Source organism: Camelus dromedarius, chromosome 4, assembly GCF_036321535.1.
Source record: "Camelus dromedarius isolate mCamDro1 chromosome 4, mCamDro1.pat, whole genome shotgun sequence".
NCBI classification, from domain to species: domain Eukaryota; kingdom Metazoa; phylum Chordata; class Mammalia; order Artiodactyla; family Camelidae; genus Camelus; species Camelus dromedarius.
Window position 1 is genome coordinate 2,959,681 of NC_087439.1, and position 25,610 is coordinate 2,985,290.

Genomic DNA, 25,610 nt, shown 5'->3' on the forward strand with positions numbered 1-25,610 from the left:
GGCATATAGCCAGTGAAGGGACACTTATTCAAGAAAATCTTGATAAGAACAAGGGTCAGTGGCACTTGAATTATGATCCACTCCTCACCCTGGACTCAGAATGATGGCGACTCTCTGGGGATGTTCAAGAACACAGGGCTCCCTTTCCCTCAACTCACACTCAAGAACTACAATCTCTTCCTGGGAGGAGCAGATACTAGCTTTCCTTATCTCTCCAGCTCTCTGTTGCAGAGTGTAATTGCAGGAGAGCCTGGCCAAGAAATCGGGGTTCTCTTCCACCACCCAGTTGCCATTCATGTGAAAATTCTACCTGAGGTGCATCAGAACAAGAACACTGGGACCCCAATTGCCTCCACTCTGCTCAATTTTAGGGTGGAAATTTCACAGCAGGAGAGGCAAGCCTAGAAGACCAGACACTTCTGACCCCACCCAGTGCTTTCATCATAAAGCAGATGTGTCACTCCAAGAGAAAGAGGCCACTGCCCCTGCTCCTAGCTATTTAGCAGTGGCTCAGAGATTTTGCCCAGGAGGAGAGGCAGGAAAGAAAAGAGAGCTCTGGAACTCTCCCCAAAGGAACTGATTTTATTTAAAACAGGGTGTTGGGAAGTTCAAGCCTTAGGATGCTCTCAGAAACAATGGAGATTTGATGGTAAGCAATTAAGAGGAAGCTCTTATCTCCTTGAGAGTAACAAGATAAACTATAGGCCATCTAGTTTACCAGAGGGAACCAAGGAAAGAGCTAAGAATAACCCTTCTGGGGTCTGAACAAACCTCAAAGATTAGCCTCAAAAACTATCCCAGCAAAGGGAAGCAAATTTAACGGGACCACTCTGTGGAGAAATTTATGATCCAGGGCATTGTAAAAAAATACTAGAGCAATAATTTGGGAATTAGTGGAGCCTAACAGCTATGTATGATAACAGAGGTAAAAATCTTAATAGAAAGATCAGGAAAAGAGATAGTTAAAGAGACATATAAAAACAAATGGAAAATGGTATACATAAATACTACCTTCTCAGTATTTACATTAAATGTAAGTGGAATAAATGCACCAATTAAAAGGCAGATATTGGCTGAACTGATTTTTAATATGATCCAACTATATGCTATCCACAAGCAGTTCATTTTAGATTCAAAGACCCAAATATGTTGAAAGTAAAATTATGAAAAAATATATACCGTATTAAAAGAAAAACAAAAAAGAGTAGGCATGGCTATACTAATTCCAGACAAAATTGATTTTAAGATAAAAATTGTTTCAAGAGACAATGACATTTATAATGGTTTCATATAAATAAAATCCACAGCAACCCCCCTAGGGGGATGAATCAGCAGCCAGAGTTGCTAAAATACATTAGCTAAGGTTTCCAGTTTTCAGCAACAACAGGAAAATACAATCTATATTCTAGGGGGAAAAACAGTGAATAGAACTATCTGTAAGGTGGGCACAGGTGTCAAGCTTAGAAAAGACTTCCAAGCAGAATTTTAAATATGTTCGGAGAACTAAAGGAACCCATGCTTAAAGAACCGAAAAATGATGACAGTGATGCATTAGGTAGAGAATATCGTAAAGATTATTTTTAAAGAGAATACAATGGAAATTCCATAAACTGAAAAATAGGAGTGAAATGAAAACTTTACCAGAGGAGGTCAGCAACATATTTCAGGTGATATAAAAAGACTCACTGAAAATGAAAATATATCAACAGAAATTATCCAATCTGAAGAACAAAAAGAAAAAAGAATGAAGAAATATGAAAAAAAATGATCAAGAACTGTGGAATACGAACAAGTGAACCAACATAACTAGTGGCAGTCCCAGAAAGAGAGACAAATACAGTATTTTAAAGGGAAAAAAGAAGGGAGAATAATGTCTTGGAATATTAACCAAAAACAACCCAAATACTCATTTGAATTTTTAAAAAAAATAATCTACAAATCTGAAAAATTCAAAGAAATACAAGTAGGACAAACACAAAGAGATCCACACTTAGATGCATCATAGTCAAACTATTAAAAGACAGACAAAAAGGTCTCAAAAGCAGCAACAAAAAATGACTGTATATGCATAGGGAAAAAATAATGATTAACAGCTTACGTCTTATAAGAAGTAATGGAAACCAGAGGGCAGTAGATGACAGATCTAGAGTGCTGAAAGAAAAAAACCCTTTCAACCAAGAATTCTATATTGATCCAGCAAAATTACCCCTTGGAAACGAAGGCAAAAATAAAGGCATTCATGTACAAAAACTAAGAGAATGTGCGGCTAACAGACCTGTTCTACAAGATATACTAAAGGACTTTCTTCAGACTGACACCATATGGCAACTCGAGTCCATACAAAGAAATTAAGAGCCATGGAAAGGTAATTACATACACACACACACACACATATATATACACATATACATATACATGTATATACACATATATATAAATAATATTGTGTGAATATATTTTTATATTCTCTTTATTTAAAAATATCATAAAATACTAACAATGATCATGAAACTGTACATTAGGCATATAACAAAGATATATGTGATAATAAAAGCACAAAGGAGAGAGAAAAAACTGGAGCTATGCTGGAGGAAGATTTATATATTTTACTGGAATTAACTTACTATTAATCTGAAGTAACTGTAATAAATTCAGATGCATGTTATAGGGGTTAATCCCTACATAACCAATAAGAAAATAATTCAAAAATATGGTGCAAAAAATAAACAAAGAAAAATATTTAAATGGTACCTAATAAAATATTTAGCACAAAGAAAGCAGTAAAAGAGAAGAGAGGGGCACAAAAGAAATGAGACATAGGAAAATGTCAGACATAAACCCAACCATATGAATAATTTTATTAAATGAGAATAGATTCACATCAAATTCAAATCAGAGAGAAACTGACAGACTGGATTTTTTTTTTTGATGATAGCTCATGCAAGCAACCACCAACGAGGGCTGAAGTGGCTATATCATTGTCAGTCAAAATAGACTCTAACACAAAAATATTACTAAAGAAAAAGAGGAATATTTAATAATGATAAAAGTTCGATTCATTTGGATGATATAGTAATTATAAAATACATGTGATTCACAACAGATCCTCAAGCTATATGAAGCAAAAATTGATACACCTGGGGAAAAAAATCATCAATTCAACAGCAAGAGTTGAAGATGTCAACACCCTACTCTAAATAATTGATAGAACAACTACACAGAGTACAGGTCATGTATGAGACTTAAAACTATTTACAAGCATGACGTACCTGACATGTATAGAACCTGCCACCAAACAGCAGGATACATACACTTTTCAAGAACAAGTGCAGTATTCTCTAGGAAAGACAAAATGCAAGGCCATAAAACATGTCTCAATAAAATTTAAACAACTGAACTGATGCAAAATATGTTCTATGACCACAACTGAATTAAATTACAAGTCAAAAACAAATAAATATAGGCAATCCTCAAATACTCGTGATTTAAAAAAAGACATCCCAATAACCCATGCATCAAAAAAGAAATTACAAGAAAAATTAGAACATACTTTGAACCAATTGAAAATGAAAATCCACGTAATTTAAAGGGACGTAGAGAAATGGTGCTTAGGGGAAATGTATAGCTTAAATGCTTATACAAAAATATAAAAAAGCTCTCAAGTTAATAACCTAAGCTTCTACCCTAAGAACAAATGGCGGAAAAAAGAGAACACTAAATCAAGAGTAAGTAGAATAAACTGTGGTGCCAACTGTTGCCTGCCAAGGCCCTTTGACTCCCAAACTTCCAGCCCTTAGACATCTGCCTGCTCCTCTCTGGAAGACAAAGTACATCCTTTCCTGACATGTGTTTGCCTTAACAGCCCTGGGAAATGGCTCACCTCATCATAGCTCACGCTGACTTGTCCCAGCCCACACTTCCTCTTTATCTGAGTCAAAAACCCCACCATCCTGCTGGTGTCAGCCCATGTCTCCATCTTACTGGAGTCATAAATCCACTATCCTCCCGTATACCAAAGCCCCTTGCATCACTTACAGCCAGTCAGAAATCTATTCCCCATCCCTTTGTGTTCACAGCCTCTTCCTCAATAAAAGACCCTGCACCTTCACAGTCTGGGCTCACACAGGCACCTCTCGTCTGTGTGGTCACTGGTGTCCATGACAGTGTACCTAATAAATTCCTTTCCTATTTTCACTCTTGGTCTTTACCACCTGAATACCAGCCCTCCATGTCCACCAACAGAAATGAAAGAATATTAGAGCCAATATGTGTGAGCACATCTGACTGTCCTTTAGGATTACCACATTCTGTTGATTCTTATTTTGTAATTGGCTTTATTCCTTTGATACCTATGTAAGTTTAAAAAGCTAAAGATCTAATCTGTTCTTAGAAACAATAATCGGTACATATATGTAAACTAAAAAAAAGTGCAGTATCCTCTATGTATGTATTTACATGCCATATAATGCGTATGTAGTGTCAAACTGTAATAAAAAGAGCAGAAATCAATGAAATAGAAAACAAAAAAAATGTACAAAGAAAATCTATGAAATTAATCTGACCTCCAAGGCAGCAGGCCCAGAAACCTCACTGGCCTGCCTCTAGGCACCTGGATCTATCCAGAGGACCACTCAAATGAGAAGCTCCAGGTGGCAAAGGCAAGAGGAAACCAGGAACTGAGAGTTGGCTGAAAAGAAACTTGTTGGAAATGGATTTTCTTTCTGGCTAATTCAGGAGTCTGAGGAAGTTTTTCTCAGGCTGAGAATTTTAAGGACATACATGTCTATAACGGAAAAAGAGGAAGTTCATGAAAATATAAAATGTCTTTGTCAATGAGAGAATAGACATTTTTGGATGAAATGTACTACAAGCTAAAGCTTAGAAAGTAAGGTCTATAAAGGCTTCCCAGCTAAGAAAAATAAAACATAATATGTTTCCAATTGAAGAGATTATCCAATGATTTAATATGGAAAAAAAAAGAAAATCAATGAAATTAAAATTTCCATTTTTACAAAAGATCAACAAAATTGTCATACTTTGCTTAGACAGATCAAGAAAAAAAAAGAGAAGACACAAATCACCAAAATCAGAAATGAAAAAGGAGCTACTAATGAATTTACAGAAATAAAAACTTACTATAAGGCAATATTATAAACAACTTATGCCAAAAATTAGACAACTTAGATGAAATAGTCAAATTCATAGAAGACAAAAATTACTAAAATTTACTCATAAAGAAAGAAAAAAATCTCCACTGACCAAAAGAAATTGAATTAGTGAAAACAAACACACAATTCTTTCCACAAATTAAATTCCAAGCCCAGATGGTTTCACTAGAAACTTTTATTGAGTATTTCAAACCTATCCTTCACAAACTCTTCTACAGAGAATACTTCTCAACTCATTCTGTTATACTCATTCAATGTTATGCTAATACCAAATCCATACAAAACATCCCATGAAAATAATAATACAGACCAATATCCCTCATGAATATAGATGCAAAAATCCTCAACAAAATAAAAGTAAATTGAACTCAACTACTTAATATACACCATGACCAAGGGAGATTTATTTCAGGAATGCAAAGCAGACTTAATATATGAAAATCAGTTCATGTAGTATACCATATTAATAGATTCAAATTTATAGATTCAAGGTTAAAAATAATACAATCATCTTAATAGATATAGACAAAATATTTGGAAAAACTCCAATATATATTTCTGATAAAAATTCGCAACAAACTAGGACTATATACTAACTTTCTCAACCTAGTAAAGAATGTCTACCAAAAAAAAAAAAAAAAACCTACAACTAACATTATGCATAATAGTGAAAACTGAATACTTGCCCCCTAAGGTTAGAAATAAGGTAGGGATGTCAATGGTCATGACATTGAACTTAGAGGTTCTAGCCAACAAGACAGGAAGGAAAAAGAGAAGGAAAAAGGAGGGTAGCTGGGGGAGACAGGGAAAGAGTGAGCTAGTTAAATGCATTCAGATCAGAAAAGAAATTAAAATGTCTTTATTTGCAGATACATGAAATAAAACTCTAAGGGATCCAAACAGCTACTAGACTAATAAGTAGGTTCAGCAAGGTCATAGGATACATGTCAATATTAAAGGATCAATCGTATTTTTATATAATGATAACATATAATTGAAATATAAAATTAAAAGAACAACTGCATTCAAAATAGCATCAAAAAGAATATAACAGACAGTTATAAATTTTACAAGAGAAATACAAAACTTGTAACAAAATTTTTAATTGCCCTTCAAAATGCACCATTAAGGAAATTAAAAGAAAGCCAAAGACTGGGAGAAAATATTTGTAAATCACGTATTTTATGAAGGATTTGTATCCAGATCATATAAAGGACTCTTATGACTTAATAAAAAGGAAACAATCCAAGAGGAAAATGGAGAAAAGATTTGAATGGAGATGGCTAATAACATGAAAAGATGCTGAATATCCCAATTCAATACCATTTCACACCTGCTAGAATGTCTACTATCAAAATGAAAGATAACATGCGATAGTAAGGATGTAGAGAAATAAATCCTGCTACATTGCTGGTGGGAATGTAAAATGATATAGTCACTATGGAAACCACTCAGGTAATTTCTTAAGAAGCTAAACTTATGATAAGACTTAGCATCTACCCAAAAGAAATTACAACATATGCTCACACAAAGACTGATACAGAAATACACACAAATTTTTGGATAATAGGCAAATAAAATATGGTATACCCATACAGTGTAATACTATTCAGCAATAAAACAAATTAACCTAAGATATATACTAGAACATGGATGAACCTCAACATCATTATTCTGATCTAAAGAAACCAGACAGAAAAAACGACACAGTATAGGAGTCCTTTTGGATGAAATGTACAGGAAAGGCAAATCAATAGATAGAAGAAAAAGATGAGTGATTGCCTGGAGCCAGAGTTGGGAGCTAGAACTGCCTATAAATAGGCATGAGGGGCATAGGGATGAAAACATTTGAAATTTACTACAAAATATTGGATTGTACACTTTAAATGAGTGCACTTTATGATATGTAAGTTGTATTTCAATGAGCAGCTCTAAAGATTCCAATGTTTTACCCCACCAAGACAAAGAGAAGTAAAAAACTGAGAACAAAAATGCCAAATGAATACCAATTTACACCTGGAACAAACATGAGTTGAAGGAGGGACTTTCAAAGCCCAATCATGAAACAGCAGCCAGACTTTTCCCCTCCATATTCTGTGTGTTCAGTGTGGAAAGAGACCCAGAAGAGAAAGGGTGAACTTTTTCAGTAGGGAAGTGAGGAAGCAGAATATAAGTCATGACTCCCTGACAGATCTGGAGGGTCTACCTGAGTCACTTGATTACATCAACACAATTCATTATGAGTTAAAGACATAGACTTCAGTGATTCAAGAGACTCCTTCAAAAAATAATTAGAAAAAAAAAGTGTCAGAGTTTTAACAGAGAGAAGGATGAATATTAGATGAGTCTTCCATCAGCAAGTTAAGGTAATTACACAAGACATTAGGTATGCTTGAAGGGGTCCTTTGAGGAATAGTATTTTTTCTCCATGAGCAAAGCTTTGTATTTGAGAAGGACACAGGTTTATAAATCAAGTCTCAAGACTGAAAAGTATTGTGAATAATTTTATAACAATTGTAATTTAAATAACATATATTATTCCTTATTTTCTTTCATATAGTCTTTTCCATAACAGAATATTTACTTAAATGTTACATAGAATAGATCATCAAATTAATATTACCCTGTAAATTTTCTGTAACAAGTCATTTTGCTCCAAACCCAACTTAGAGCAAATTTTACTCTGTAGTAAATGAAATTAGAACAAGTTTACAAACCACAAAGGTAGTTAAAAAAAACAAAAGCAACCAGATAAATAATCTTATCAGATAATATTTAGGTGCCTGCGATAAAATATGGTTTAATTAAAATAGTCTAATTACAACCCCCATCATTTTCCACTTAGTGAATATGTGGAAAGAGTTAAATGTATAAAGAATCACAAAGACCCAGAATTGTCAAAGCAATACTGAAGAAAAATAAGGAAGCTGGAGGAATAACCCTTCCAGACTTCAGACAACACTACAGAGCTATGGTCATCAAAACAGCATGGTATTGGTCTAAAAAAAACAAACAGACATATCGATCAATGGAACAGAATAGAGAGCCCAGAAATGAACCCACAGACTTTGGGTCAATTAATCTTTGACAAAGGAGGCAAGAACATAAAACAGAGTAAAGACAGCCTCTTCAGCAAATGGTGTAGGGAAAACTGGACAGCTGCATGGAAATCAATGAAGTTAGAATGCTCCCTCACACCATACACAAAAATAAACTCAAAATGGCTTAAAGACTTAAACGTAAGACAAGACACTATAAACCTCTTAGAAGAAAACATAGGCAAATATCTTAGCAATATTTTCCTAGGGCAGTCAACCCAGACAACAGAAATAAAAGCAAAAATAAACAAATGGGACCTAATTAAACTTACAAGGTTTTGCATAGCAAAGAAAACCTAAACAAACAAATTGACAACCTACAGAATGGGAGAAAATATTTGCAAATGATGCGACTGACAAAGGTTTAATTTCCAGACTATATAAACAGCTCATACAACTTAGTAAGAAAGAAACAATCCAATCCAAAAATGGGCAGAAGACCTAAACAAGCAATTCTCCAATTAAGACATAAAAATGGTCAATAGGCGTGTGAAAAAATGCTCAATATCACTAATTATCAGAGAAATGCAAATCAAAACTACAATGAGGTATCACCTCACACCAGTAAGAATGGCCATCATTCAAAAGTCCACAAATAACAAATGTTGGAGAGGCTGTGGAGAAAAGGGAACCCTCCTACACTGCTGGTGGGAATGCAGGTTGGTGCAGCCATTATGGAAAACAGTATGGAGATTCCTCAAGAAACTAAAAATAGACTTACCATATGATCCAGCAATCCCACTTCTGGGAATATTTCCAGAAGGAACTTTTATTCAAAAAGATACATGCACCCCAACAGCAGCACTATTTACAATGGTCAAGACATAGAAACAACCTAAACTGACAGATGACTGAATTAAGAAGCTGTGGTATGTGTATACACACACACACACACACACACACACACACACACAATGGAATGAAAAATGCCATTTGCAGCAACATCAATGGACCTGGAAATTGTCATTCTCAGTGAAATAAGCCAGAAAGAGAATGAAAGAGAAAGAGAAATAACATATAATATCACTTAAATGTGGAATCTGGAAAAAAAAAAAAAAAGACAAATGCACTCATTTACAAAACAGAAATCGACTCACAGATATAGAAAACAAACTTATGGTTACTGGAGGGAAGGGGGTCGGAAGGGATAAATTGGGAGTTCGAGATTTGCAGGTACTAACTACTATATGTAAAATAGAGAAACAACAAGTTTCTACTGTAGAGCACAGGGAACTATATTCAATATCTTGTAGTAACCTAAAATGAAAAAGAATATGAAAACAAATATATGCATGTATATGTATGACTGAACTATTATGCTGTACACCAGTAATCAACACAACATTGTAAACCGACTATACTTCAATAAAAAGAATTAAAAAAAGACTTACAGACTTTGGGCTTTCTTCATACACTAAATGAAATATAAATCTAAAAATCAAGTAAAAGTTCATATTGTAAAAGTTCTACTAAAGTCTTACCTCCATCAGAACAAAGAGTGCTGCAAAGAATAGAAGGGTTGCCCATTCTACTCGGTGTAGAATTATCTCAAAATCATGGATATCAGCTAAAATTAGCAACCAGATGGCCCCCAGAACAGCTATCCACCCTGAAAAACAAATAAATGGAGTTATGGATGTACTTTAGTGGTTAACACACTAATTTTTATCTTAAAATTGCTTTTTTATTGAGTATAATTGATATTCTATAAACTGAACATACTTCAAAATGTACAAGTCATATTTTGCCAGTGTAGACATCCAAGTACCAAACACAATGATCCAGATAATGGACATATCCACCATTCCCGGCAGTTTACTCACGTCCATGTTCTTGTCTCCTTCTCCCTCCTCTGGCCACCCCACTTCACCCCCAGGAAACCATTCATCTTTTTTCTTTCATTATAGATGAATTTACATTTTCTATAAACGCAATCATACAGCATGCATTTTTTTGTCTGACTGCTTCCGTTCAGCACAATTATTTTAAGATTCTTCAGTGTTGATGTGTGGACCAATAGTTCATTCTTTGTTATTGTTTAGTAGTATGCCACAGTATGGTTTGCCACAATATACACACCCATTCACCACTGACGGACATTTGCATTACTTCCAAAGTTTGCCTATTACAAATTAATGTGCTATGAACTTTCATATACAATTACCTATATGTACATTACGCTTTCAGTTCCCTTAGGTAAATACCTGGGACTGGAATGGTTAGATCATATGATACGTTAGTATTATGGAATACTTATGTTTTAAGAAACTCTGAAACTGTTTTCCAAAATGATTGTAACATTTTACAGTCCCATCAGCAGTATATGAGAATTCCAGTTCGTCCGCATTTTCAACACTTTGCTCTTTTGATTTTTGACATTCCAAAGGGTGTGAAATGGTATCTCATTGTGGTTGCAAGTTGCATTTCTCTAATGACCAATGATGTTGAGCATCTTTTCATGTACTTATGTGCCATCCGTATATCTTTGAAGTCTGTGTTCAAAGAGTCTGCTCATTTGTTTCTGATTAGAGCAAATAAACCCCAAAATAAGTAGGAGAAAAATCTGCTGGATCAGAAACCAATGAAATAGAAATTAGAAAAATATGAGAGAAAAACAATGATACCAAAACTTGGTTCTTTGAGAAGATCAAGAAGATTGATAAAACCTAGCCAATATGAATTGGAAAAAAACTGGAAAGGGGGAAAATGCCAATATTAAGAATAAGATCAGTGATATGGCTATAGATTATACAAGCATAAAAAGGATACTAGTTTTGCATAGCTGCCATAATAAATTACCACAAATGGAGTGGCTGAAAATACCACCTACTTATTACATCACAGTTGTCATAGGTCAGAAGTCTGGTGAGTGCACCTGGGTCCCTGATCTTAAACTCAAGGTGTTGGCAGAGCTGCAGTCTTTTCTGGGGGCACCAGAAGAAAATCTGTTGCCTTGCTCATTTGGAATGAAGACATAATTCAATTCCTTGCATGTGTAAAACTGATATCCCCACTCCCTTCCTGGCTGTCACCCAGGCGTTGTTCTCAGTTTCTAGAGCTCACCCACATTCCCTAGCTCATGACCTCCTTCCTCTGTCTTCAAAGCCAGTAATAGGGGGTCAGGTTGCTCTCACAGTTCCAATTTCCCCTGCCACTTCTTCCACTGCATCTCTCTAACTGACTCTCCTCTCTTCCACTTCCACTTTTAAAAGCCTATGTCTTTACACTAGGTCCATCCGGATAATCCAGGAAAATCTCCCTATATTAAGGTTTGGAACCTTAATTCTACCTGCAAAGTCCCTTTTGCCATGTAACATAACATGCACAGGTATTAACATCAGGAGTTAGGAGTTTGGACACCTCAGAGATACCATATATAGATTAATTTGGGAAGAATTATCATTTTAACAATATAGAGTCTTCTTAATCTATGAACATGGTATATATCTCCATTTATTTAGATCTCCTTTAGTTTTTCCTTAGAATGCTTTGTAAAAATCCCAGACTTCATAGGGGAATGCAAAGGACCTAGAATAGCCAACACAACCTTGAAAAAGAATAAAATTGGAGAACATATATTACCTCACTTCAAGACTTATTATAAAGCTATGTGAATCAAAGCAGTTCAGTATTACATCAATATAGTCAAACTGATCAATGGAGAGTCCAGAAATACACCCACAAGTTAAAGGTCAATTGATCTTCAACAAAGGTTCAATGACAGTTTAGTGAAGAAAGAATATTTTTTTCCATAAATGGTGCTGCAACAATTGGAGATCCACATGCAAACACATTTTTTAACTTTCATCTGTTTATTGAATCATATTTTCAAAAGTCACTGTTAAGAAAAAGCAAAGACAAGTCACAGACTAGAAGAAAACATCTGTAAATCATCTATCTGATAAAGGACTCATAACCAGGATACTTTTTTTTTAATTCTCAAAACTCAAAAATAAATAAACAACCCAATTTAAATGGTGACTATCTTGAAGAGACGCCTCACTGAAGATACAAGAATAGCAAACAAACACTGGAAGAGTTGCTAAATATCACTACCAATCAGGGAAATGTGAAGTTAAACCACAATGACATTTCACTATGTACTTTAGAATATATAATGTCAAAAAAACCAACCAAACTAAGTGTCGACAAGGATAAGGAAGGACTAGAAATCTCACATACTGCTGCTGGAATTGTAAAACAGTATTAACCACTTTGGAAAACAGTTTGGCAGTTTTCAAGAACTCATTCATAAATCCACTAAATGATCCAACAATTTCACTTTTCGGTATTATCCCAAGAGAAATTAAAGTCCATGATGATACGAGCAATTGAACACAGATGATCACCGCAGTTTCATTGTCATAATCAAAAAACTGAAACAATCCAAATGTCCATCAATAGGTTAATGGATGTACAAATTAGGCATATTCAAACCACTGAATACTACTCAGCAACAAAAAGGAACAAATTACTGATGTATGCTACCACATGGTTGACGCTCATTAATCGAATTATGCTAATTAAAAGATGCCAGATGAAAAAATATTATATATACAACTCTTTTCTATTAACCTCTAGAAAACGTAAGTAGCAAGCTTTGACAAACTGCAGCTTATGGGTCAAATCTGACCTGCTGTCCGTTTTTTATTAATCAATTTTTATGGGAACACATCACAACCACTCATTTACACAATTTCTGTGGCTGCTTTAGTGCCACTACAGCAGTATTTAGTATTTGTAACAGAAAGTGTATGGCCTTTGTGGGGTCCACAGACATCTGGCAGGTTCCTACTCCAAGGCCCCTCAGGCACCGGGCTGCTGCCCTCTAAAGATAGCAAAGAACAGTCCTGTCCCAGCACAGCCCTGCCTTAGCTGAGGTAAGGATCATCCATACGATCCCCGGAAGCCTGACCACCAGGAGCGGCCACAGCCCCTGACCACAACCCCCAGCCCCACCCTTTCATGACCCCTCCCTTCCCTGCTACCTCAACATTAACCAAGCAGAGAATTGTGTATGAGCTGATCGTGCGCCCCGCAGCCCCGCTCTCTGCCTGATGTCACGTAAGCACAGGGAGTTAAAGGTTACCCTCCCTTGTGAAAGACCTCAGCAATCGACCTCAGTGCTCGCACAGGCCACTCTCATCTGTGTGGCCTGCTACTGTCTCTGGCAGTGTACCTAACGCACTCCCTTTCTAGTTGCATCCTTTGTCTTTGGTAAATTCTTTTACCGCCGGTGCACCGGCCAGCTGAACCCCACAACAGCCTACAAAGCCTCAAATATGTATGATCTCTGGTCCTTTACAAAAAGCATGCCAACCTCTGGTCTACAGCAACAGAGAACAAATCAAAGACTGCCTGTGGACAGAGGTGCCGGGAAAAGTCAGGAAGGAGGGATTTCAAAGAGGCCCGAGGAAACCTTTGGTGTGACGCCTGAGCTCTGCTCTTCATCCGGGAGAGGGCTCGACACTTCACCCCTAAACGTGCAGTGTCTGATGCCAACTCTAAAGCTCACTGAACTTTATCAGAATATTTCTGCCATCTTTTTGTTCATTGTAAATGTTTCTTGCAAAGTAAACTAAAAGTCGAAGAACTCGCTTTATCATCAGATTAAGGAAACAGCTGCACAAACTGATTTATGCTTGCTTGTAACCAAATGTGTATTTGATGGATATTTATGTATGTGGCTTTCATTAAACCAACACACAGGCAGCCTTCTCCCACCTTCAAGAGCTAGAGGCTGCTGTTGTCCACCAGAAGGACAGAGGGGTCCTCCAAGACCAACAAAGTGGATTAGGCCAGTTTGTAACCAGGAGAAGCAGAGAAGTGTTCATTAAAAAACAGAAAGGTGTTGAGACCTCAATTGTTTATCATCCTTGAGAAGAAAGATCTCTTGAATAAGAATTATTTGGGTGAATCAAATATCCTGTCAACCAACAATTCTTGACAATCCTCCACCTTCCATTTAAACTAACATTACAATTTTATACGTGCTGATTCCAATTTTTTCCATTACGCTTATTCTACCTTTGAGGGCGTACATATAGATTATTTTATGGAAATGACAGTTACTGCATATGACCTGTAGAATTTGAAGACACATATCCAAACTACCCCTCATCTACTACCATCCACCCTAATTTCTCTTTTCTAAAGTGTACCCTCTTCCATACTCTTGCAAGACCAGCCTTCTCACCATGTCAGAGGATGCTCCTATCCACCTGGTCCTCACTGAGTGTCCCCTTTAATCTGAACTCTTCTATGTGCCACGTTTGGAGGCCCACTCTGTGCCAGGCTCTGAGCTTAAGGGTTATGGCTGAAAACGTAAGCAGAATGCCACATGAATTTCAAAAGGGTTACCATCTGGTGGAGAACACCCAACTGTAAGTAAACAGTTATACTGAATGTAATAGTGTGTATACACACAAACAATGAGGGAGCAGACAGAAAGAGACTAACAAAATACAGTGTCTGAAGGAAGCTTTCATAAAGAAGGGGTATTCAGGCAAGATCTCAGAGGATGAATATAGACTTTCCAGGGAGAGAGGGAAGGGCACCCAAGACAAAGATAAAAGCACATCACAGAGCATTAAGAAGGAAGACGTCAGAGTGACATCAGCAAAAGGGTGGACAGGCAGTTCCACACTCCTGCCCTATGTAGAAATATATTTAAAAAAACACACACACACACACACACACTTTGAAATCAAACTTTGTCAGAACTCTAGAAAAGAGTCAAATGTTTACAGCAACCAAGCAAATAATAAATCAAGAAAAAGGTAATTTCAAAATGGTAGGAAAACTGGAAATTGACACAACATTGTAAACTGACTATACTTCAGTGAAAAAAAAATGGTAGGAAAGCTCTGCGGCATTTTCACTTGCCCTTGCCCCCCTCCCCCTGCAACACTTCAGTGATCTTGAAGTGATGACAGCCTGTGTTCCAGAGTGAGACCCTGGTCCCTAGTTCAAAAGGAGAAGAGCAGACCTGATGCATAAAGTATCACGTCTGTCTGTTCTCATCTAAAGGAGTTCTCCAGAGCCATCCACCATTCAGACTGGGATTGTCATGTTTATTTGCTGTTGGTTTTTAGCTCCTGGCTATCAAGGATATCTGTCAAAACACTAGTTGAACCCACAAAGGCACACAGATTTTGAGTGACCATGCATGACAAGAAATATAGTCTATGCAAAAATAGTTTGGGAAAGTCACAAAACAAATGAACTGCTACAGCCTTCAGTGATTCAAAATAAAAAGAGAAAACGCTGGGTAAAGGAGAGATCCTGGTTTACAGAGGTACAACATTGTAACAAGCAAACGTTCCTTTTTCAACAACAGCATCACAAGGTATACAACAAAATGAGCAACTCAAGGGGCGCTATAGGAGCACCCAGAGATTCATCTTCCACCAAGAGCATCCTGGCTCTGCCCAACCCACACCTCTGCTCAGCGCCAGATCTGGGGCAGACAGGTCCTGGGAGAAGACTGTCATGGAGGCAGCCCAGATCTCAGGCAGCAGTGCAGCCACCTCAGTTCCTGCAGCCGCAACCTCTGGACCCCCAACCGCAGCTCAGTCCACACCACAGCCTTGCACTAGATCTGGGATAAACATAACAGGGAAAAGGATGCAAACTTGGGCTGTTTCTGAGCAGAGTCACAGATGCCGACACAGGTGGCACTTATGCACTCTGCCACTGCGTGGGCCTCACTTGCTTCAGCATTCACCTCCAGTGGGACACACTCAAATGCACTGGAACCTGGCAGAGCCTGAGCGTCAGGGCTTCTACTCCAACAACTAGGGAGCAGACCCCACCCCTGACAGGGCGCAACAGGCATGGGGCAGAGAGGAAGTCCTGCCTCACATCCTGCACGGAATTTAGATTCACCAACACCAACCATACCGCCTATCAAAGGGATAACAACCAGCACATCCTGAAGAAAGACATAGTTTGCACCTGTATCAAATCCACCATGATCAAGTTGGATTCATTCCAGGGTCACAAGGATGGTTCAACATACGCAAATCAATAAATGTGATACATCATATTAACAAAAGGAAAGACAAAAAAACCACATGATTATCTCAACAGATGCAGAAAAAGCATTTGACAAAATTCAACATCCACTCATGATAAAAACTCTCACCAAAATTGGTTTAGATAGAACATATCTCAAATGTAATAAAAGCCATTTATGAGAGACCCACAGCCAACATACTACTCAACGGTGACAAGCTGAACGCCTTCCCACTAAACTCAGGAACAAGACAAGGATGCCCAATCTCACCTCTATTATGCACCATGGTACTGGAAGTCCTAGCCACAGCAGTGAGGCAAGAAAAAAGAAATAAAACAGATCTAAATTGGAAGGGAAGAAATAAAAGTGTCACTATTTGCAGATGACACGATACTTTATACTGAAAACAATAGTGTTCACCCAGAACTATTAGAATAAATTAATTCAGCAAAGATTTTTGGGGGATATTCTTTTTTTGAGAGGCTAAACAAAGTTTATTCTAGGAAGAGTAACTCATTGAGAGATAAAACCATTTTAAAATATACATATATGTACTGTTCATTGTTTCTAAGAACAATTTAGAGCTTTAGCTTTTAAAACTTACATAGTTATCAAAGGAATAAAACCAACCACAAAGTAAGACTTAACAGAATGAAGTAATCCAATCATAAAAGACAGTCAAATGTGCTTACACATATTCAAGATACCAATCAATCATCTAAGTTATAAATAATAAGTAGTTCATTTGTGTCCTTTTTTTCTTAGATTCCACTTATAACCGATATCATATGGCATTGTTCTTTCTCTTTCTGACTTACTTCACTTAGAATGATGGTCTCCAGGTCCATCCATGTTGCTGCAAATGGCATTTTTTATGGTTGAGTAGTATTCCATTTTAAAAATTACCACATATTCTTTATCCAGTCATCTGTTGATGAACATTTGGGGTGTTTCCATGTCTTGACTCTTGTAAATAGTGCTGCTTTTAATATTGGGGTACATTGTCTATTTGAATTATATTTTTCTCTGGGTATATGCCCAGGAGTGGGCTTGCTGGATCATATGGTAAGTCTATTTTTAGTTTTTTAAGGAGCCTCCATACTGTCCTCCATAATGGCTGTACCAATTTACATTTGCACCAACAGTGTAGGAGGGTTCCTTTCCCTTTTTCTCCACACCCTCTCTAGCATTTATCATTTGTAGACTTTTTAATAATGGTCATTCTGGTCGGTGTAAGATGAGATCTCATTGTAGTTTTGATTTGCATTTCTCTAACAATTAGTGATGTTAAGCATCTTTTCATGTGTTTGTTGGCCACCTGTATGTCTTCTTTGGAGAGATATCTATTTAGATCTTTTGCCCATTTTTTTATTGGGTTGCTTGTTTTTTTTTTATATTAAGGTGTATGAGCTGTTTGTATATTTTGGAAATTAGTCCCTTGTCAGTTGCATCATTTGCAAATGTTTTCTCCCATTCTGTAGGTTGTCTTTTCATTTCGTTGATGGTATCCTTAGCTGTGCAAAAGCTTTTAAGTTCAATTAGATCCCAATTGTTTATTTTTGCTTTTATTTCCATTACTGCAGGAGCTGGTTCAAAAAATATGTTGCTGTGATTTATGTCCAACAGTGTTCTGCCTATGTTTTCCTCTATGAGTTTTATAGTATCTGGTCTTAAATTTAAGTCTTTAATCCATTTTGAGTTTACTTTTGCATATCGTGTTAGAGAATGCTCTAATTTCAGTCTTTTACAGGTAGCTGTCCAGTTTTCCCAGCACCATTAGCAAAGATTTAATACACAGAAATCTGTTGCATTTCTTTATACTAACAATGAAATACCAGAAAGTTTTTTAAAAATCCCATTTAAACTGTGTCAAAAAAAAAAAAAACCTAGGAATAAACTTAACCAAAGAGGTGAAAGTCCTCTACACTGAAAACTATAGAACATTGATAAAGGGAACTAAAGATGAATTAAAGAAAATGGAAAGATATGCCAAGCTCTTGGATTAGAAAAATTAATATTGTTAAAATGGCCGTACAACTGAAAGCAATCTACTATGCAATCTCTATCAAAATATCCAGGACATTTTTCACAGAACTAAAACAAATAATCCTAAAATTTATATAGAATCATAAAAGACTCTGAATTGTCAAAGCAATTCTGAGGAAAAAGGACAAAGCTGAAGGTATAACCCTTCCAGACTTGACTTTATACTCCAAAGCTACAGTAATCAAAATAGTGTGGTATCACCACAAAAACTGACACATAGAGCAGAGGAACAGATTAGAGAGCCCAGAATTAAACCCATACACCTATGGTCAATTAATCTATGATAAAGGAGGCAAGAATATACAGTGGAGAAAAGATGGTCTCTTCAACAAGTGGTGCTGGGAAAGTTGGACAGTTACATGTCAGTGAAACTAGAATGCTCCTCACACCGTATGCAAAAATGAACTCAAAATGGTTTAAATCCTAAATATTAAACATGACACCATAAAACTCTTAGAACAGAACATTGGACAAAAATCATAGCAATGGTTTCTTAGGTCAGTCTCCCAAGGCAAAATAAAAAAAGCAAAGATAAATAAATAGGACTTAATCAGACTTATAAGCTTTTGCACAGCCAAGGAAACCATCATCACAACGAAAAGACAACCTATAGAATGGGGAAAAAATTTGCAAATAATGCAACAAGGGCTTAATTTCCAAAATATACAAACAGCTCATACACCTCAATTACAAAAAAAAAACCAACCCAATCAAAACAATGGACAGAAGACCTAAATAGACATTTTTCCAAAGAGGATATGCAGCTGGCCAAAAGGCACAAAGACATTCAATATTCAACATTGTCAATTATCAGGGAAATGCAAATCAAAATGACAATGAAGTATATCACCTCACACCTGTCAGAATGGTTATCATGAAAAAGAACACAGATAACAAATGTTGGCGAGGATGTGGAGAAAAGGGAGCCATTGTACACTGTTGACGAAAATGGAAATTGGTGCAGCCACCATGGAAAAACGTATGGGGGTTTCTCAAAAAACTAAAAATAGAACCACCGTATGACTCAACAGTTCCACTCCTAGGTATGCATCTGAAAAACACAAAAATACTAATTTTTAATGTTCATAGGAGCATTAATGACAATAGCTAAGATATGAAAGCAACCTAAATTTCTATCAACAGATAAAATGATAAAGAAGATGGTGTGTGTGTATACACACACACACACACACACACACATATACACAATGGAATACTACTCAGCCATGAAAAGGAATGAAATTTTGCCATTTGGAACATCATGGATGAATTTGGCGAGTATTATGCCAAGTGAAATAAGTCAGACAGAGACAGACAAATACTGTATGATATAACTTACATGTGAAATCTAAAAAATACAACAAACTAGTGAATATAACAAAAAAGAAGCAGCCTCACAGATATATAGAGAACAAATTAGTGGTTACCAGTGGGTAGAGGGAAGGAGAGAGGGGCAATATAGGGTTGGTGGATTAAGAGGTACAAACTCTTATGTATAAAATAAGCTACAAGGCTATAGTGTATGACACAGGGAATATAGCCAATATTTTATAACTATAAATGGAGCATAATCTTTAAAAACTGTGAATCACTATATTATACACTTGGAATGTATATAATACTGTACATCAACTATAATTCAGTTAAAAAAATTCTGACTTAAAAAAGATGGCATTTTTATTGCTCACAAAATATTTTAAAAAACACAATGAGATATTACTTCACACCTGTCAGAATGACTAGGATCAAAAAGACTACAAATAACAAATGGTGGTGAGGGTGTGAAGAAAAAGGAAACTTCATACAGTGTTGGTGAAAATGGAATTGGTGCAGCCACTATGGAAAGCAGTATGGAGGTTCCTTTAAAAACTGAAAATAGAGCTACCATATGATCCAACAATCACTCTCCTAGGCATATATCTAGAAAAGATGGAAACTCTCATTCAAAAGATTCATGCATCCAATATTCATAGCAGCACTATTTATAATAGTCAAGACAAGGAAACAACCCAAACACTCATCAACAGATGACTGCTGTAAGAAGATGTGGTACACACACACACACACACACACACACACACACACACACTGGAATATTACTCAGCCATGAGAAAGAATGAAATAATGCCATTTGCAGCAACATGGGTGGAACCATAGATTATCATACTAAGTGAAGTAAGTCAGACAGAGAAAGAAAAATATCATGATATCACTTATATGTGGAATCTTAAAAAATAATATAAATGAACTTATCTACAAAACAGAAACAGACTCACAAACATAGAAAACAAAGATGGTTACCTTGGGGGAGGGATAAATTGGGAATTTGAGATTTGCAGATACTAACTGCTATATATAAAATAGATAAACAACAAGGTCCTACTGTATAGCACAGGGGACTATATTCAGTATCTTGTAAGTAACCTATAATGAAAAAGAATGTGTGTGTGTGTGTGTGTGTGTGTGTGTGTGTGTGTGTGTAACTAAATCACCATGCTGTACACCAGAGACTAACACAACATTGTAAATCAACTATACTTCAGTTAAAAAAAAATGAAAGTGAGGACATTACTACTGACCTTACAGAAATTTTTTAATTTTTTAAAAAAATTTTAAGAGAATACTATTAATAATTGTACACCAACAAATTAGATAACTTAGATGAAATGAACAAATTTATAAAAACACAGAAATTACCTAAAGTGACTCAGAAATATAAATCTCAACAGGCCTAAAACAAGTAAAGAGATTGAATTGCTAATCAGAAAGCTCCCAATAAGAGAGAGTAGTGCAGTAGTGGCTTCACTGGAGAATTCTACCAAAAATTTAAAGAAGAGTTAAACCAAATCTCCTCAAATGCTTCCAAAAGCAGAAGAGGAAGAATACTTCCTAATTCATTCTAAGAGGCCAGCATCACCCTAATACCAGCCCAAATAAAGACAGTAAAAGAAAAGAATGTTACAGATCATTATCCTTTATGAATATAGACACAAAAATCCTCAAAAAATGCTAGCAAACAGAATCCAACAGCATATTAAAAGGATTTATCCCAAGAGTGCATGGGTGGTTCAACATGGAAAAACTCAATGTCATACACCACATTAATAAATAAAGGGGAAAAAAGAACACAATTATCTCAACTGATACAGAAAAGGTATTTGACAAAATCCAACATCCCTTTATGATTAAAAAATACTCAGAAAACTAAGAAGAGAAGAGAAATTACTTTGTCAACATGATAAAGGAACTTTACAAAAAACCCATGGCTAACATCATACTCACTGGTCAAAGGATGAAAGCTTTTTCCTTAAGATCAGGATCAAGACAAGTATGCCCACTTTTACCACTTCTATTCAAAACTGAACTGGAAGTTCAATGCAGAGCAATTAGGCAAGAAAATGAAAGAAAAAACACCTGATTTGGAAACCAAGGAAGAAGTAAAACTATTAATGGGTGACATGATCCAGAAGAAAAAAATCTCAAAGAATCCAGAAGAAAACTACAGATATTTGCAGTGTATGAGTTCAACTCACAAATTTAGGTTGTGTTTCTATATACTTGCAATAAATAATCTGAAAAAAATTAAGAAAGCAATTCCACATCAATAGCATCTAAAATATAGAATACCTGGGAATAAATAAACCAATAAGGAGACTTATACACTGAAAGTTACAAAATACTGCTGAAAGAAGTTAACAAAGACTTAAATAATTGAAAACACAATCTCATCTTCTCGAGTAGAGACTTAATATTCCTAACGTGTCAATACTTACCAAAGAGATCTACAGATTAAGTGTAGTGCCTTTCTGACACAAATGGAAAATCCAAGTCTCAAAGTCATATGGAATTACAAGGAGTCCCAAAAAACCAAAACGATCTTGAAAAAGAACTAAGTCAGAGAACTCATACTTTCCAAGTTCCAAACTAACAACAAAGCTATAGTAATCAAAACAGTGCAGTACTGGCATAAGGACAGACAATGGGATAGAATTTAGAGTCCATAAATAGATCCATATATCTGTGACCAGTTGATTTTTGACAAGGCCACCGCAGCCATTCAATAGACAAAGAATCATCTCTTCAACAAACAACGGGATTTCTACATGTGACAGAATAATGTTAGACCTCTACCTCACACCATATACAAAAATTAACTCTGAATGAATCAATGACTTAATATAAGAGCTAAAACCATAAAACTCTTAGAAGAAAAGATAAAGGTAAATCTTCATGACCTTGGACTTGGCAATGGATTCTTAGATATGACACTAAAAGTACAATCAACATATAAAGAAAATAGATAAATTGACTTCATCAAAATTAAAAACTTTGGTGCATCAAAAGACATTACCAAGAAAGTGAGAAGACAACCTGCAGAATAGGAGACAATATTTGCAAATCATGTATCTGATAATGGTTTACTACGAAGAATATAAAATATATATAAAACTCAACAACAAAAAGACAAACAACCCAATTTTAAAATGGGTGAAGAACTTGAATAGGCATTTCTTTAAAGATATACAAACAGCCAATAAAGCATACAAAAAGATACCACTGTTAGTCATTAGGAAAATGCAAATCGGAGCCACAGTAAGATACCATTTCTCACCTACTAGGATGGTTATAATTAGGGCAAAAAAACAGAAAATAGCAAATGTTGGAGAGGAGGCAGAGAAATTGGAACCCTTACATATTTCAGGTGGGAATGTGTAATAGTGAAACTTCTGTGGAAAATAGTTTGCCAGGTACTCAAAAAGCCAAACACAGAATCACCATATGACCCAGCAATTCCACCCCCAGGCATATACTCAGAACAACTGAAATCAGGGACTCAAACAGCTAATTGTATACCCATGTTCATGGCATCATTTTTCACAACAGCCAAAAGGTGGAAACAACCCAAGTGTCCATCGACAGATGAATGTATAAAATATGTAGCATATAAATACAACAGAATATTTTTCATATTTTATTTTCATGAAAAAGAATGAAGTTCTGAGATATGCCATAACACAGGTGAACCATGGAAACATTATTCTAACTGAAAAAGACCAGACACAAAAGGGCAAATATACAATTCCACTTATATTAAATATCTAAAATAAACAAATTCATTAAAAGAGTAAGTAGATTAGCGGTTACCAGGAGCTGAAGGAAGAGAGGAAGAGAATGAGGAATTACTGCTTAATGGTTATAAAGTGTCTGGGGTGATGAAAACTTTTGAACCTCTGATAATGGTTATAAAACATTGTGAATGTAATTAACACTCACTGAACTGTACACTTAAAACTGATAAAATGACAAATGTTCTGTGATATATCACATATATATTTTTACCACAATAAAAAATAAAAGAAGAAAGATGTCCTGCTTGGGAAGTGCATTGTCACCTTGCTTGTGTGAGGTTGATCAGAAGGCCTTATATAGCATGCAAAGGTTTGGGGACCTCGTTCTGTAGACAGAGAGAAGTCACTGAAGTTTTCTAAGCAAAGGAGCTGGAGTGCCTGCCTTTTCCATCTGCCTACCTAGACTTTATCAATTTTCTCTGAATGCTCCAGAGCACCCACCGCAGTACTGAGGACAAACAGTTGCTTCCCTGATCCATCACACCTGATGGTTGATTCCTTGATTTCTCCTCTAAAGATGCCTTGACAGCTCATCAGATCTTTTCTTTAAATTCTCAGTAAGAAAAAAATGGACCAATTGCCCTTTCCCCAGGTGATGCTTTTCTACAACCATAAGCGGCATCCCGTTGTTTGCTCTGCTCTATGACAATAAGAATCTCTCCAAAATCAGTAAAGACACAAGGTATTTTCCATGATCCTAAGAGAAATTTCAGTCAGGAAGATGGACGCTCCTCTAAGACTACTTTTCCTCATCGTTTGAGGAGGGCTGGATGTCCTTCCGGCCAGAACCCCTATCGTAGCACTCATGAATCCGACTTTAGAAGAGGGTATGTATTCACGGAGTTTTACTGTGTCAGAAAAATTCCCTATAATAACATACAGTGGAAGGAAGTCTCCCTTGTCCCTACAAAACCTCAATTTCTTCCTTAATTTTAATTGCACTGCCCGCAGAACCAGCAGTGCCAATCAAACTGCCTGGACGCAAGCACGTCTGGTGCCTTCACTGAAGAGTCCAAGTGGCACTTGAGGGGTGCCCCAGGCCACTGCCAGTAATGTTCCATTCTGCTCTCACTCAGCACTGGCGCCTCAACCACAGCCAACAATAAAGGATGGAGTGGTAAAAGCAACATTTACCTGAGCTGGAGCCGCCTTTATCCCATGGAGCATCTATCAATCCCTTCCTTGAGCCTTAATCTCTCACCAAGAGCTTTGCTGTTCCTTACAGCAAAATCTCTACGAGGCTCTGTACGTTCTCACTCAAGCCTCCAGCAGGGGCCAGGTTTCAATGCAAAACAGAGAGCTAATGGGGGTCCCTTTACCCCCATTCCTAAATAAGTTTCAGAGGAAGGCAGAACAAGGGCCCCCACCACTGGCTGAGCAGCCTCCTGGCACAGCCCTGCTGGTCACCCCACAGCAACCCCACCCATGAGGAAACCCTGAGGCTCTCGATGATTAACTAGTTTCCTTCAGTTTCAGTGACTTTCTGGGGGGCAAAACCAAGATTCAACCCCCAGTCTGTGAGGATACCTTTCCATCGCACCAGGGTGGACCCCTCTCATGTGCTCAGTCTTCAAATGGGATGCTTTCATCACCTAAAACACACCTGGTAACTCCACGTGTGAAACCTCCCCCCTCAAAGGCAATGTGTCTCCTGCGCTCAGAGATGCAACTTGACTGTGTTCTACCTGAAACCCTGCAGTGTCTTTTATAAAGAACATATTATACGACATTGTAAACTGACAATACTTCAATAAAATATATATATATATACACAAAAAAACCAAAATTAATAATATCTTTTCTCCCAAATGGAAAAAAAAAGGAACATATTGTACCCGGTCCGGCTCTGGACATTTTGCAGGTGCCTTTGAACAATACTGTCCTGAAGAATCCACTACCTAAAGTTAAGATGAAATAACCTAAATACGTTATTCAAGTACAGTCAGTTACAATGTGTCAGTTTCTGGTGTGCAGCACAATGTCCCAGTCATGCAGATACATACATATGTTTGTTTTCATATTCTTTTTCATTAAAGGGTATTACAAGATATTGAATATAGTTCCCTTTGCTATACAGAAGAAATTTGTTTTCAGTTTTTATATACAGTGGTTAACATTTGCAAATCTCAACCCCCCAAATTTATCCCTTCCC

The 25,610-nt window shown here is 36.5% G+C and overlaps 1 protein-coding gene across 1 annotated transcript in view; it reads right to left on the bottom strand.

The window, feature by feature from the left end:
* Window positions 1–25,610, bottom strand: part of OCA2 (OCA2 melanosomal transmembrane protein) — a 176,413-nt gene that overhangs the window by 46,265 nt on the left and 104,538 nt on the right. Inside the window, exon 19 of the mRNA XM_031451151.2 lies at window positions 9,748–9,875. Within this exon, the coding sequence (XP_031307011.2) occupies window positions 9,748–9,875 (128 nt within the window). The remainder of the gene's footprint in view (window positions 1–9,747; window positions 9,876–25,610) is intronic.